The 14864-nt window shown below is 36.4% G+C and overlaps 2 protein-coding genes across 3 annotated transcripts; one reads left to right on the forward strand and one right to left on the reverse strand.

Annotated features, from left to right (window-relative positions):
* The first annotated feature begins 3273 nt into the window (after positions 1-3273).
* On the forward strand, positions 3274-7039 carry LOC145072348 (Protein kinase superfamily protein). Of its 2 annotated transcripts, XM_079018754.1 has the most exons (9): positions 3274-3535; positions 3629-3703; positions 4076-4540; positions 4645-5016; positions 5105-5323; positions 5388-5756; positions 5824-6067; positions 6139-6286; positions 6356-7039. In XM_079018754.1, exons 2-9 carry the CDS (start codon positions 3661-3663, stop codon positions 6728-6730), a joined length of 2235 nt encoding a protein of 744 aa, XP_078874880.1. In that variant the 5' UTR covers positions 3274-3535; positions 3629-3660; the 3' UTR covers positions 6731-7039. The 2 variants fall into 2 exon arrangements, with proteins under 2 accessions (XP_078874880.1, XP_078874881.1); XM_079018755.1 differs by having other exon boundaries at positions 3274-3703; positions 5391-5756.
* A 2237-nt stretch (positions 7040-9276) lies between these two features.
* On the reverse strand, positions 9277-12555 carry LOC145072144 (receptor-like protein kinase ANXUR2). Its single transcript, XM_079018528.1, has one exon. The coding sequence runs from the start codon at positions 12230-12232 to the stop codon at positions 9632-9634; it is 2601 nt and encodes an 866-aa protein (XP_078874654.1). The 5' UTR covers positions 12233-12555; the 3' UTR covers positions 9277-9631.
* Positions 12556-14864: the final 2309 nt, after the last annotated feature.

A 14864-nucleotide genomic window follows, 5' to 3' on the forward strand; every position in this document is an offset into this window, starting at 1 on the left:
TGGAATCACAAAAGTTGATGCTTAAAGAACGGACCACATTATTCTTTTATAATGTATTACTCGTTGTTACATTTTGATGTTTTCTTTTAGAATGGAAACACGAATTCCAATATTGTTTTCTCCAAGAAGTTTTTAAGGTTATTTTTAAACTGATGGTTCAAAACTATTGTTTGTCTTCAAAATATTCATTCATTTAAAACATTTATTTTGTCGGAATAGATAATCTGACATTCTCATAGAATATCATTTTAACAAAATTATCTTAGAATTATAATCTAATTAATTAAAAAAAATGAAAATTCAAAGTTAAGAAAATCAAATATATCTGAAAATTTGAAAATTTTTATTAATTAAACTTGTGTTTCCTAATTAGTAACTTTTTGGTAAATTAAGAAAGTGAACGTTACCTATTTATGCATACAATAACACAATATTTTGTTTGAATAGAATAACCTAGGCATATATATATATATATATATATATATATATATATATATATATATATATATATATATATATATATAAACAGTTTTATACTATAACCAAACTGAAGCATTTTTTATCGAAAAAATCGGTTTTTAAATCAGTTTCACTTAAAAAAAAAACCAAAAACCAAAACCAATCTAGAAAAAAAATGTTAGAAAATCGAATCGGTTTTAAAAAAGAAAAAGCAAAACCAATAAATGTGCATCTCTAGTTGCATCAAGGATCATTTCAGTAAATAAGGGTTGAATTACTATTCTATATGACCAGGTATCATTACAGCTTGTATTTGGTAGAAAAAAAAACACATAAAGGACATACAAGTAATTAAGTCATATTTGATAGTTTTATGTATAATATTATTAACCAGATAAAAGAGTAATACACTATGATGCACATAGTCTAAGCCAACTTGTGTCAACTACGACGTGACTCATCCGTAGGAGCGGGGCGAGGTCCTCAGTTCGATGCCAACTTGTGTCAGCTACGACGTGACTCATCCGAGGCCGAGAAAAACGAACGTGGGGCATTCCCTTTCTAAACGCGAGGCGTTCCCACTTCGGATAAGCTTCGAATATTTATTTATTTTTATTTAAAAACTTCAAAAATTCATATCTTTTGCATACGAGCTTCGTTTTTGACATTCTTTATATCCACGCGTAGGTGAGACTATGCTCTACAACTTTCGTTTAGAATCCGTCGGATATTTTTGACTTTATTTTTATTTTATTATTTTTAGTAGGCAGGGACAAGAAAAGTCCGTTATAAATTCATAACTTCTTCATCTGACGTCCGTTTTCGTCTGTCATTTTACCGTTGCACTACTAATAACGAGATTTTCGATTCTCGTTTAGATTGTCTCGGCTAGAAATCACTCGATCTCATATTCGAACTTTGGGCTGCATACTGATAAGTTGAAATTTCGAAAAATCATAACTTCCTCATACGAAGTCAGGTTTAGACGTTCTTTTCATGCATGCTCTCGGTTTAACATATTCTACGACTTTCCTTTAGATCACTAAGGCTAAAAACCGCTCTATCATAAATTCACTATTTACGTCACGCAGTGTCATACCGGTTCTGTCGCGAAACTTCGACAAGTCATAACTTCTTCGTTATAACTCGGATTTCAACATTCTTTATATATCCGGAATCCTTATCACGACCACTACCTCTTTATGTATAGATATTGGGCTTATCTAATATTTTATTTTAACGCTCAAATTTATTCTTAATTCATTTAAGTCACACAATTAAGCATAAAACACATAATACTCAAATAATACATTTTTATTATTTCAAAACGGTTTACAAATGTTAACCTAGACTATTATATCATCATTAGTGTCTAGCCAAGAAACACGGGCGTTACATAATATAATTTTCATTTTGTACACATTTAGTCCTTAATATTTTTGTACACATTTAGCCATTAATATTTTTTTGTTTCAAAATAAGTCATTTTTGTTTTTGTATTTTTGTACAAATTTAGTACACATTTAGTACTTATGAATGATTTCATTAGTTTTTTTTTTTACGACATCTTACGTGTGACAATCATTGATGATGTGTTTGGGGTTGTTGATGCTTATGTCCATCGTGATCCCGACAACTTGGTTATGTAGGTCTTATGGTTAGGCTTAGGTCTTCAGTTCTGAACGACCTAACTTTTTTCATACGATATCATATTATAACGATTTTTATATCTATGTGTTCGTTTTTTGAGTCTACTATAACTTTCGTTAAGATTATTCCTGTTAAAATGTAATATATTTTTATTTACGATTTTATAAAAAAACATCCATACATGTATTCCTAAAAAAACGTATGAATATAAAGATCGTAAGTAAAAATAAATTATTTTTAACGAGAGTAATCTAAACGAAAGTTGTAGTAGATTAAAATACGAACGTATGGATATAAAGATCATTAAAACCCGAGATCGTATGAAGAAGTTATGACGTTCAGAACACATAACCTAAACAACCAACTAGTCTAAATCGCGAAGGACATAAGCATCAAAATCCCCAAAACATCTCATTAATGATTGTCCCACGTAAGATGTCGTGATAAAAACATACAAAAACCATTTATAAATTCTGAATGGGTATAAAAAACAAAAATGACTTATTTTTACAACAAAAAAATATTAAGGACTAATATATACAAAAATATTAAGGACTAAACGTGTACGAAATGAGAAATATATTACCCTATTAAGTCATTTTTACCGGTTAACCTGGAGTAGCCGGTCATAAGGACTGAATGTGTACAGTTCAACAAGTTGAAAGGGTAAATATGGACGAAAAAAAAAACTTAGTGACTAAATATATACAAATCAAAAATTATATTAAAAGTCATTATCCCAAAAATAAATCTAATACTTTTAATACGCGAGACCCATCATTTTTAAAGATGACATTTACATGTCCGTTACCAAAATCACAAAACGATCTTATTTTGCCGATGCTTTGTGTGAAAATGGTGACTATTTGTAAATAGTAATCTCTAATTTTTTATTTAGTGATTATTTTGAAAACATAGATTTAATGTTTGTTATTTTTCTTTGTTTTTGTAATGATTAATTGAGTGGGGATGAGATTGAGGATCACATCTGGGCATTATCCAACTGCCCGTCTTCTTAATTCTTACAACTATTGAATGATGATGTCAATTTACACTTGGACGGTGACGAGATTGACGGTGATGGCTTTTAACCGTTATATAGTGGTCTACTTTTCCGTTAATGGCGCACGTTAGACGAAGGCATATATACCCAAAAACACCTTGCACGAGAAAAAAGAGACCAAATTTATTTTGTAGTAATTCGAAAGCTTCTTTTCTCAGTTTTGATGGCTGGGTGAAGCCAACGATATCTCCGTATTTCTTGCCAAAAGATTCACAATTCTATATTTCGCTTAGCTGTTTTATGTTTTCTTCATTCCATTCCACCCATGTGTTGAGTTCTCTTCGTTACAATTCACCTGTCGGAGAAGGTGAAGGTGCTTTAAATCTGAAAGTCCCAATTTTTTCTTTAGCTCCGATTCAGCTGGTATCTACGCCAATCCTGCTCATTCAGTGGCTTATGGGCATTGCCCGTGTTCTTAGCAAGTGATCTAGCTGACCCTTTGACTGAATCTTGTAGATCTGAACCCTTCATGTCCGTCGGCGCCGGTGATGTCTGAAGCTATAAAGTCGATTGCTGTTTCTAACTGCACTGGTGCGCTTCTACTTATTTCTCAATTCGTTTCCTGTGTTAATTTTAGTTTCGGTCCTTTGGGGTTTTCTAATCCACTTATGATTTGAAGATTAGGTTTTTATCTATAATGTGCAATCCCAATCCACACCTGGTGTTGATGTAACTTGTTGATTCCAGTTGATTAAGTTAGGGCATAAACCTTATTTTCAAGGGAAACATTCGAATCAAGGACCCCTAGGTTAACCCCCAACCAATTAATTGTACACAGATATTTGCTAATCTTGTATAAATAATACTTTAAACAAACATTCATTCAAGAATTATGATTTAAATTTGTATGATTGCTTCTTTTAACCAACACAATTTCTTTCCGTTATCTAAATTGCGTTGCAGGATCAGTAAAGAAAAAGCATTCGCATTGGCCCTTGGTGAAACAGTTGCTTATTCCATTTATCATCATCATATGCACTGCCAACGCTGATTTCACTGACAACCAAACCCAAACGGGGGCACAAATTTTATCTCCACCCACTAATGAAATCCCTGATCTACCCCTGCCAGTCAGTCTTCCATTGTTCCAGAAACAACATCAACACAGGAGACGTCTTTCGCCCCTTGGTGCACCAAAGCTTGTGCTATCACCGGCTCAGCCACCTAACTATGGAGCATTCATAGCTTCAACTCAGCCTCCTTCAACTTCAATCTCAAAACCTTCAATCAGGAAAAGTGAAACACTACCTCCTGCCACCATGCTTACACCTCCACGCTTAGCAGATATTGCTCCTGCTCAGTCTCAATCTGGTGCTGGTACATTACCTACTGGCTTAACCCAGCCACCATTGTCTCCTCATTCCTCCAGTAAGATACCTTTTTTTTTTTTTTACTCCTTTAAATAAGATATGTTTTTCTTTTTTTTCTTTTTTAAAGAATTGATACATATGGACTGTGTTTGTGTTTGGCAGATTGTTGTGGACCTGAAACTGTGCTGAAACGGGACATGGAGGGATGCCACTGTGTGTATCCGATAAAACTTGACATTCTCCTGTTGAATGTGTCATCTAACCCGAATTGGAATCTATTTCTTCAGCAGTTTGCTACTCAACTTGGGCTCAGGGTTTCTCAGATCGAGCTAATCAACTTTTATTTGCTGAGCTTATCAAGACTTAACATTTCAATGGACATAACTCCACATACTGGAATCAGTTTTAATTCCACAGAAGCTTCTGAAATAAACTCTTCACTTTCTACACACAAGGTTCATCTAGACCCCAAGCTTGTGGGTGGTTACCAGCTGCTCAACTTAACCTATTTCAAGCCTCTTGCTCCTGCTCCAGGTGACTTGTTTTTCTCAGAATTTATTCATGTTATTATGAACTTATGATGATGATATATGCATGTATAATATACTCCATATACATGCAGCACCTCACATTGCTACATCACCCACAAAGTCGCCTCCTTCATTGCCTTCCACTCCAACATCAGCCAATAATTCTTCTTCTGGTCGTGGAAAGCACCTGAGCTTGATGCTTCTTGTTGGCATTGCTGCTGGAATCCTTTCTGTTGCTGTAATATCTGTGCTTATACTTTGTTCATGTGCTTCACGTAGACGAAAACCAGAAGCATCACCAAAAGAAACTGGTATGATGATGATTTATGTGTTATGAATGAATGAATATATTTATGATTGATTTGTTGTTAACAGCAGCAGCAGCAGCTAATAAGCCAAGGGAAGGAGGATCTTTCCCGCATCCTACGAGTACAAGATTTCTTGCATATGAAGAACTAAAAGAAGCGACTAATAACTTTGAAGATTCAAGTATACTTGGTGAGGGTGGTTTTGGAAGAGTTTTTAAAGGCGTGTTAAGTGATGGGACACAGGTGGCAATAAAGAGGCTTTCTAGTGGAGGGCAACAAGGGGATAAGGAATTTTTGGTAGAAGTTGAGATGCTCAGTAGGCTGCATCATCGTAACCTTGTCAAACTTGTTGGTTACCACAGCAACCGTGATTCTTCTGAAAATCTTCTTTGCTATGAACTTGTTCCAAATGGAAGTTTGGAGGCTTGGCTCCATGGTAACTTACTTATTGATTATAAATTATAAATTATAAATTATAAATTATAAATTGGTTGGTTTTACAGGCCCACTAGGGTTGAACTGTCCCTTGGATTGGGATACTCGGATGAAGATTGCACTTGATGCTGCAAGGGGACTGGCATATCTTCATGAGGATTCACAGCCTTGTGTGATCCACAGAGATTTCAAGGCTTCTAATATTTTACTGGAGAACAACTTCCATGCTAAAGTTGCAGACTTTGGGCTAGCTAAACAGGCCCCAGAGGGCAGAGCAACTTATTTGTCTACTCGTGTTATGGGCACATTTGGGTTCGTGTTTAATCTTTGTTTTCAGCTTTCACCTTACAAGATTATGTTATAGTCATTGATTTACATTACAGGTATGTGGCTCCTGAATATGCCATGACTGGACATCTGCTGGTCAAGAGTGACGTGTACAGCTATGGGGTGGTCCTGCTTGAGTTGTTAACAGGAAGGAAGCCTGTGGAGATGAGCCAACCATCCGGACAGGAGAACCTGGTCTCTTGGGTAAGTTTTAATTTTTTTTTTTTTGAAATAATAAAAAAATAAAATAAAATAAATAAATAAACAATGTAGGCTCGGCCAATTCTAAGAGATAAGGAGCGATTGGAAGAAGTTGCAGATCCGAAGCTTGGGGGAAAGTACCCGATTGAAGATCTGGCTAGGGTTTGTACGATTGCAGCAGCATGTGTGGCCCCGGAAGCAAACCAACGCCCCACCATGGGGGAAGTTGTACAGTCGCTGAAAATGGTGCAGCGTGTCACGGAGTATCAGGACGTGGGACCCGCGGCCACTGCCACTGCCACTCAGAAGCAATCATCCACTACATTTGAATCAGACGGGACGTCTTCTATATTCTCCTCCGGTCCTTACTCTGGTCTAAGTGCCTTTGATCATGATAACATATCCAGAACAGCCCTCTTTTCAGAAGACCTTCATGAAGGAAGATGATTTTCGTCAATTTGGCTTAATTGCTTGCTGAAGCTTTCTCCTTTCCTCCTGAGAAAGATTTGTTTCTGTATAATGGAAACAGGGAACAGGCTCACAGCCAGGTATTAGACTACTTAGTAGTGTATTTGGTTTCACTGTACAGTAGTAGTAGTAACACTATGTTTTTACATACGTAATTGTAATTGTAATTGTAATTGTTAGGAGAGTTTTTTTTTTTGCTAAGAATTATTTACTCCGTCTCTTCTTCTGTATTTTAACAATCATGAGTGAGTTGTCAATGATCATGAGAAAAACCAAAAATTCATGTTATTACTTCTTCCATTTTATCAGTTGCTGCATTTAATTAAGATTGAATCTAACCGTACTTTGTGTTTAATTTTGGTTCAGTTAGCAAGCAGAAGCTCTCAATACAAATATTCATTGATGTGTGTAATGTTTGAACCAACAGAAAAGAATAAAAACAAATAGTCACTGCGAGCTTCAAAACTTTCGCACAGAAATAAGGGTGTTTAAGCATTCTTATTAATTTTAAGGAATTTGGTATTGTTCTTTGTATATCATATGCAATAAGGGTGTTTAAGCATTCTCAATCTCAACTTTGGCACTCATTTTGCCCATGTTCATCAAGGTGGATGTTGGGTTTCTTAAAGAAAGACTTGTCTGGGAGATGTAATTGTAATTTATTTTAGCCTTTGATTTGGTCGGTTTTGCCCTTGAGTGTACATCAATGATTTTTATTTGTTTTTTAACCTTAATGTCAACGATTGTGCCTTTGTTGATGCAGCCCCTGGTCATCAAGCTGAATAGTATCCGTTCGGTTTTGAACAAATGTATTGTGGAGTCTGGTTTTATATAAGTTCAAAGTTTTACATTACTTGGATGATTTTGCCCTTCTGAAGTTGATTCCTTGGTAATTGCTTGAAGAAAAGCTTTGTTGCTAATATTGGAGTCTACAAACTTTGACGATTTTGCCCTCGGTCTACAAATTTTATTGTTATTAACTATTAAGTATTAACTGTCTACATTATTAAAGCCCATAATGTCATAGTTGAAGACTTGGAAGGAACTTAAAATATTGTCTTAGATCATTAAGCACGTAACAGGTTGTATGATTTGCGGTTTCTTTTTTCCTTCTGTTTTCTATGTTGTCCAGAGCCCCGTTTGTTTTTGGTTCCGTAATAAATTTTCTATTGTTGTTCAAAAAAAAAAAAAAAAACCACATCGGGCTTTACGTGAATGTCCCCAACTCTTTTTTTGTTTTAACTCGGACCAACATATTTTTTTTGTTTCAATTTTGGAACCTGTTAAAGGCGAAAAAGACTATTAGACTATTTTGTCCTTCTGTAACTTTTTTTTTTCTCATTACCATTATTTATTTATTTATTAAAATACCTAGTAGGAGAAGAACAAAGTGGTGGGTGTTGGGGTTAGAGAAGGTGGAATGAGCCTATTTTACTTATATAATTATAAATAATAAACAAATTAAAAAAGAAATTGATAGGGACGATACAGTCATCTCATGTATCGCAGTGATCAAAACCACAACAAAAATATATTGTCAGATTTAAAAAAAATAGTTAAACACCAAACATACAAACTACTCCAAACATATGTTAATGGGTGAATGTATGCAAAGGGAGGACGACCCCATAAATTTATAAATTGTATTAGAAATTATACAAAAAAATTCATTAAAAATTGAAAGAAACAAAAGTATTTATTATAAACAATCGAAGACATAATATATATAGTGGTACTGAGGAGTCCCAACATTTGACTCTGAAAAGAAAATGATAAGAAGTTTTTCATGATAAATAGTTGTTGTCTCTTTCCTATATTCATACCATGAAACTTGTTTAGACTTAGATATGATCGATTCTATTCAATTTTACATTTGTTTTAGTAAAAAGAAAAAAAAATAGTAAAGACCAGGTTAAAGTAGTTCATTTCACAACTAATTTTTATACATGTTGGCCTATTTATTATTCTTATTAGACCAATCTTGTTGAACTTTGTTGATACGGTTGAACCTCTTTAGGAAACCATATGGTTTCTATTTTAGATTCTTCACTGTCACATATCATTCATATAACTTACTTTTTGTTGTTTACAATATTGTTATATGCATGCCATTGTCAACAGTTTCATGAAATACAAATCCTTTTTGGGTTGGATGTGTGATTTGACTTTCCTCACAAACAAAGGCGAAACTTTTTAGAGTAAATTACACGAATGGTCCCTATGGTTTGGGGTAATTTGCACGCTTGATCCCTAACTTATTTTTTTAACTCGGAAGGTCCCTACTGTTTGTGTTTGTTACACGCTTGGTCCCTAGAGTTAGTTTTTGTTACACGTTTGGTCCCTATCTTACCTAAAAAGACTATTATTTAAATAGAAAAAAATGGTGAGATAGGTAAGGTAATGTGAGGTGGGTAGGGTTGGGTGTGTTTATTTAAAAAAAAATTAAAAAATCAAAGGCAAAATAGTCTTTTTAGGTAAGATAGGGACCAAGTGCGTAACAAAAACAAACAGTAGGGACCTTCCGAGTTAAAAAATAAAGTCAGGGATCAAACGTGCAAATTACCCTAAACCATAGGGACCATTCGTGTAATTTACTCAACTTTTTAAGATTACAACAATATTTCAAAAATAAAAAGCACACTATAATCTATAATACTTCATATTGATTTTACAATAAACTCCGCCAAAAATACTTGTTGTGTTAAGGTGGATACCGGATATCACGTAAGTTTTACGCCCTGAATCTTTCGAGATGGATCCAAAGAAATGTTAGTAATTCTCATTTACATTCCCAATTCTTGGGTTAAGGTTTCCCCATGGGCAAGTGCGAACGCCGATCTTACAAAATCAACTTGTTTCTCTCCTCGATTATTATTACTATCACCGCCCTTTTGGATTTATAATCTGTGAAAAGATGGCAGCATCATCCTCGGGGTCGTCGTAGTCGTCATCATCATCGTTATCAAGGTTCAGAGTGTTAAGATGCATAGCAATCATGTCATTGTTATCAATCGGCACTTCCACCATCCCACTTGAAGACGACGGTGATTTGGGACTATTTCTTGTTTCTTCTGCCTTAGTTTCAATCCGATGCACAGACTCCAGAGTCCACAACACATCTCCCATCGATGGTCGTTCCAGCCCGTGGTCCGACAAACACTTTAACGAGCAATCAGTAAACTTCTTGAACGCCTCCGGCTTAATCTTCCCTTTCAATTGGGGATCCACCATCTCCTCCAACGTCCCTTTCCTCGCCGATTGCAACGCGTAATCCGCTAGACTCACCTGTTCTTTTGGAAGACTAGGGTTCAGGGCAGGTCGCGCACACAACACCTCAAAAAGAACAACACCGAACGAATACACATCTGATTTCTCCGTCAACTGTTGCCGTCGAAAATATTCTGGATCCAAATACCCAAAACTGCCCTTCACAACGGTGCTAACATGGTTCTGAGTCATGTTTGGACCCGTCTTCGATAGCCCGAAATCCGACACTTTCGCCACCCACTTATCATCACACAGAATATTTGTCGTCTTGACGTCTCTATGAATGATTGTGTACTTTGCTCCCGTGTGAAGATAATGAAGTCCTTTTGCAGCCCCGATCAAAATATCCAATCTTTGTTTCCATGAAAGCGTAATTTTGTTGCCCTTGTAAAGATGTTCTCGTAACGTTCCTTTACCCATGTAATCATAAACCAACACCATTTCGTTCCCTTCTTCGCAGAATCCAATTAAGGAAACCAAATGCCGGTGTCTCAACTTGGATAGCATCTCAATCTCAGTCACAAATTCGTTAACTCCTTGTTCCGAAGATGGGTTTGATCTTTTCACAGCCACCATTATGTTGCCGTCGACCACACCTTTGTAAACCTTCCCGAAACCCCCTACTCCGACCACCTTACTCTCGTCGAAATTATTAGTCGCCCGTTTGATCTCCATCAATGAGAAATATCGGCAATTACAGACGGCATCTGTTGACAAACTACTACTTCCATGGCTCTTCCCGGAGGTAGTCGATTTGCTAGCTGAGTTACCGTATACCGGAAGCCAACTAGTGGCACCTGGATCCGATCCCGACACTCTTCTTCTTCTCTTGCGAATCATGAATAACACCGCCGCTGCAACCCCGACTGTTGCGGCTCCACCAACAGCACCACCAACTATAACTTGCTTGCTAGATTTTCTATTCGGGTCATGAGCTGCTCGATTCTCGATCAACTGTTTCTGCATCATTTTAGATGGAACAGGATTCCGTCCGGCGAGGTTTGATTGTGAGTCACTCAGTTTAAAAACCTCCAACCCGTTTAAAAGAATATCATAAAATTCAGGCTTCAAATCAATGTTAGTATGCATAGTTACCCACAATTCAGCGTCGATTCCAGGCTTATTGCCAATATAAACCGCATAATCTTTTCTCGTTGGAATCCCTTTTCCTCCAGTCCACGCAATAATATCGGCCGTGTTAAACGCGGTTTCATTGTTCAACTTTATCTCGAAAACCCTCTGGTTAATTTTATCAAGATGGTATTCACAAAAATGGAACCTAACAAGATAAGTAAAATTGGCATCAACCTGAAACACCCATGTCACATTGCTTTGTTTATTGATATTGGGATCTGGTCCTTGAGATCTTGCCGTCCGATAAACGTCTGCCGGAGCTGTGGCCTCCGGAAGGTCTTTGTAATCAATTGTAATGTTTCCTACGTGACTGATGGTACCGGCACCAAACATATAAGGTGTATCATCATACCAACTCCTCATCAGACCACCAGAATCATTCGTTGGAGGAATGAATTGTCCGCCAACATTCAACCTGAACATGTTCTGCATATTTGAGGATACACCGTCGATGGTGCCAGCAGTATCTGCTACCCCGACTAACCCGGCCTGATCGTCGAACAGTTCCGGCTCTGTTATGAGTTCAATTCCGTTAACAAACGCAAAAGACTTATCGACGCCGGGTTTGAAGGTGAGGGTGATTGAATCAGAATTAAAAGCCGCTAGCGAGTATTCCCTGATTAGGTAGGCTTGTGAAAGAGCTTCCGCTGTTATGAAGGCACTAAAATTTCTCAATAACGTGATTGCACCTGTGGTGACGACAAAATAGGAATTGGAAATGTTGTAATCAGGGTAGTTGGAAGGATAAAAATGGAGTCGAATGATGTATCGACTGGTGGAATTAACGTTGAATTTGTATGAGGTTTCTCCATTAAAGATCCTGGCGGTCATGTACGGTACGTCTGAGGAAAGCGACGCCTCCTGTGTTAAGGCGGTTGATGAAACCGATTTATCGGCAGCCACTAGATATTTAGCATCTGATTCCCATTTGCGATTATTAGCATCACTGCCACCGTCTTTTGAGCCGCAGTTTAAAGCTAATGGAGGCGGGCCAACGAAGGCCGGCTGAGCCACGGTGTCGACGAGGGAATTTGAAAAAAAATACAGATATACAATTAGGGGAATCAAACCAAGGTTCATGATAATGATAAAGATAACCAAAGTTCGTTACATTAACGGCGTGGAAGGAAACATAACGAAGCGATATATAAGAATAGGATGATGAAGATTTTTGAATCTATTGAAGGATTAGAAAAACCACCGGTTGTCAGCCATGCATGGGGTTTAAAGATCAAATATTTCCCTAATGCGACTAGACTAAGTTTGTACAATTGGTATGCCAAATCCATGTGTTTTGGATGTTAGAATCAAAGAATGAACAAGAGTGAAAATAGCTGATATGATATACATCTTATCTTATCTTATGTATATATATAGAAGCCTTACGTTTTAGATTTTGAGAAAAGTGGGTGGTGGGAAACTTGTGGAATTATGTTAATTTTTCTGGAATTTTGAGGACTTTTTAGGGATTTTTGTGGGATTTTCTAGGCTTCCAGTACGACATAAAGGCAATTGTGAGTCCATTTCACTTATGACAGTCGGTTTTAAGTTTTGGATCTCGATAATCCAGAATTGTTTTTTATTTTTGGGCTATGATGTATGCTCGGACTCCTTTAAACTTATCTATTAGGCTAAATCTCGTGATTATAAGAATTGATTGGGCATAATTTTTAGGCTGCAAAGAAACTAACCTCACCATTATGTCCATTTAGTTGGAGTATGTGCCACCTTTATACAGGTATACGATCACTTATTCCTAAATTTTAATCGCCAGGTGTAGGGATGTGTATTTGGACCGAGTACCTGAACCGAAACTTGGAACGGACCGACCCGAATTAGGACCAAATAAGTTATTTGGATCGGTTCTCGGGTATCTATTTTAGCCCAATTCGGTTCTCAGGTTATTATGTCCGTGTTGCTCGAATAAAGGTTTAATTGGGTCAAAAGAACCGACCTGGAAATTGAATAGTCACTTGATCGATCCCTCTTGTCTCTTGTGTATTGCGTATTGATGTATCGATTGTGGACAACATTAAAGAAGTTTTGAAAGATGATGATGTCGCGAAAGAGTTGCGAAATGCGATAAACAATGGAGGTGGAAAGCGAAAGCAACCAATTAATATTCTCGTATAATTAATTTGTATTTGGTAATTTTTATTTTGGAAAAAAAAAAAAAAAAAACTTAAGATTCATATTCTAATTTGAATGTTTAATGTTTAATGTTTAAATATGAATTATGGATTTTTGGAAAATGAATTATCAATCTTTAATATTTTTTTTTCCTGAACTAGATATAGAATATTCTTATTTGTGTTATTCAGGTCATATCGGTTCAAAAGCATAGTGTACATATTATTTCGGTCCTTTCGGGTTAATAATTGAGTCAAAACTCGTATCACCCGAACCAAACCAAACCGGTCTCGTATTAGTATAATCGGTTCGGTTTCGGTTCCAACTTTTCATCCAATTCGGGTTTCGGGTTATTCAGATCTGGTCCGGTTCGGGTCGGTTCCGGTGCTAAGCACATCCCTAGGTAGGTGTTCACAAAAGCCATATTTCAAGAGATAGGGATAGGTGACTTATGGATTCTATGTGACACGTTTCAGAGGGAGGGATATGTGATATTCTCCACTGTTTCCCTTCCTCTTCATCACTTCCATGTTCTCATGAATAGGGCTGCAAACGATCCGAGTCGAGCCCAAGCCTGAGCCTGATCAGGCTCGACTCGGGCTCGTTTAAGTTATACGAGGCTCGAGGTTGAGCTTGGCTCGATTCAAGATTTCTTATGCTGAGCTCGGCTCGAGCTCGTAAAGAATTATACAAGCTCGACTTGTTTTTCGTCTAATATGCCTAATTAAGCTTAAGTTTGACTCAAGGTCGTTAAAAAGCTCGTTTATTAATACCCTAAATCTCCAATTCTCAAAATAGTTTTTTATTTTAATATATAAAAATAAAATAAATTATATTATATATAGGCTCGAGCTCGAATTCATTTAATAAACAAGCTTAATATTAATCGTTTCAAATCGGTTTCAAATCGAGCTTCTAACGAATCGATCTTAAATAACTCACGAGTAGTTGAATCTGATTCTTGTAACATCCACTATATAACTCCATTATTTATAGATTCTTAATACATGATGTGATTGTCACATTTTGATATTTTGCAGAATTTAAGAGGAAAAGGAAGTTTAAGAAAAATAAGCTGAATCTGATCGTGAGAGATGGATTTCCGTTGCATGGTTCGATGATCAGATTTTGGAAAGTGTTGCATATGAGTTATGATAGATAAATAGATTGCTTAGGAAATATCAAGAAACATAGTCTTCATATATTTGCATTGTAAGAACAAATTTTTCCGCATATTCTTTTATATATATATATATATATATATATATATATATATATATATATATATATATATATATATATTAAAGGGGAGCACTTCTTATGAATAGTGTCTAACCAAGGTTCTAACTAGGGTACTGTTCATCGGGGCGCTCCTCTACCGTGATAAGGAATATTGGTCCTTCAGTTTCTTTGTTCTTATCCAACCTTTTCTTCTCCCGTCAAAATCGTCTAGAAGCCCTAACATGTCTTCTTGATTCTTCTGATTTTTCTTCATCTCATTTCTTCCGCTTCATTCTTTTCTCGATCTTCTCTCAACCGATGATGAAGCACAGTACTGCCGATTTTCAGATCGGGGTCACCG

This window comes from Lactuca serriola, chromosome 9, assembly GCF_051521515.1.
Source record: "Lactuca serriola cultivar US96UC23 chromosome 9, Lser_US96UC23_V15, whole genome shotgun sequence".
Lineage (NCBI taxonomy): Eukaryota > Viridiplantae > Streptophyta > Magnoliopsida > Asterales > Asteraceae > Lactuca > Lactuca serriola.

Excerpts from the sequence above, each read along its gene's own strand:
- LOC145072348 (XM_079018754.1), top strand. The coding sequence starts at position 3,661 with ATGTCTGAAGCTATAAAGTCGATTGCTGTTTCTAACTGCACTG. Across the intron at positions 5,757-5,823 it reads TTTGGAGGCTTGGCTCCATG|GCCCACTAGGGTTGAACTGT; the intron begins GTAACTTACTTA and ends TTGGTTTTACAG. Across the intron at positions 6,068-6,138 it reads CGTGTTATGGGCACATTTGG|GTATGTGGCTCCTGAATATG; the intron begins GTTCGTGTTTAA and ends TTTACATTACAG.
- LOC145072144 (XM_079018528.1), bottom strand. The coding sequence starts at position 12,232 with ATGAACCTTGGTTTGATTCCCCTAATTGTATATCTGTATTTTTTTTCA.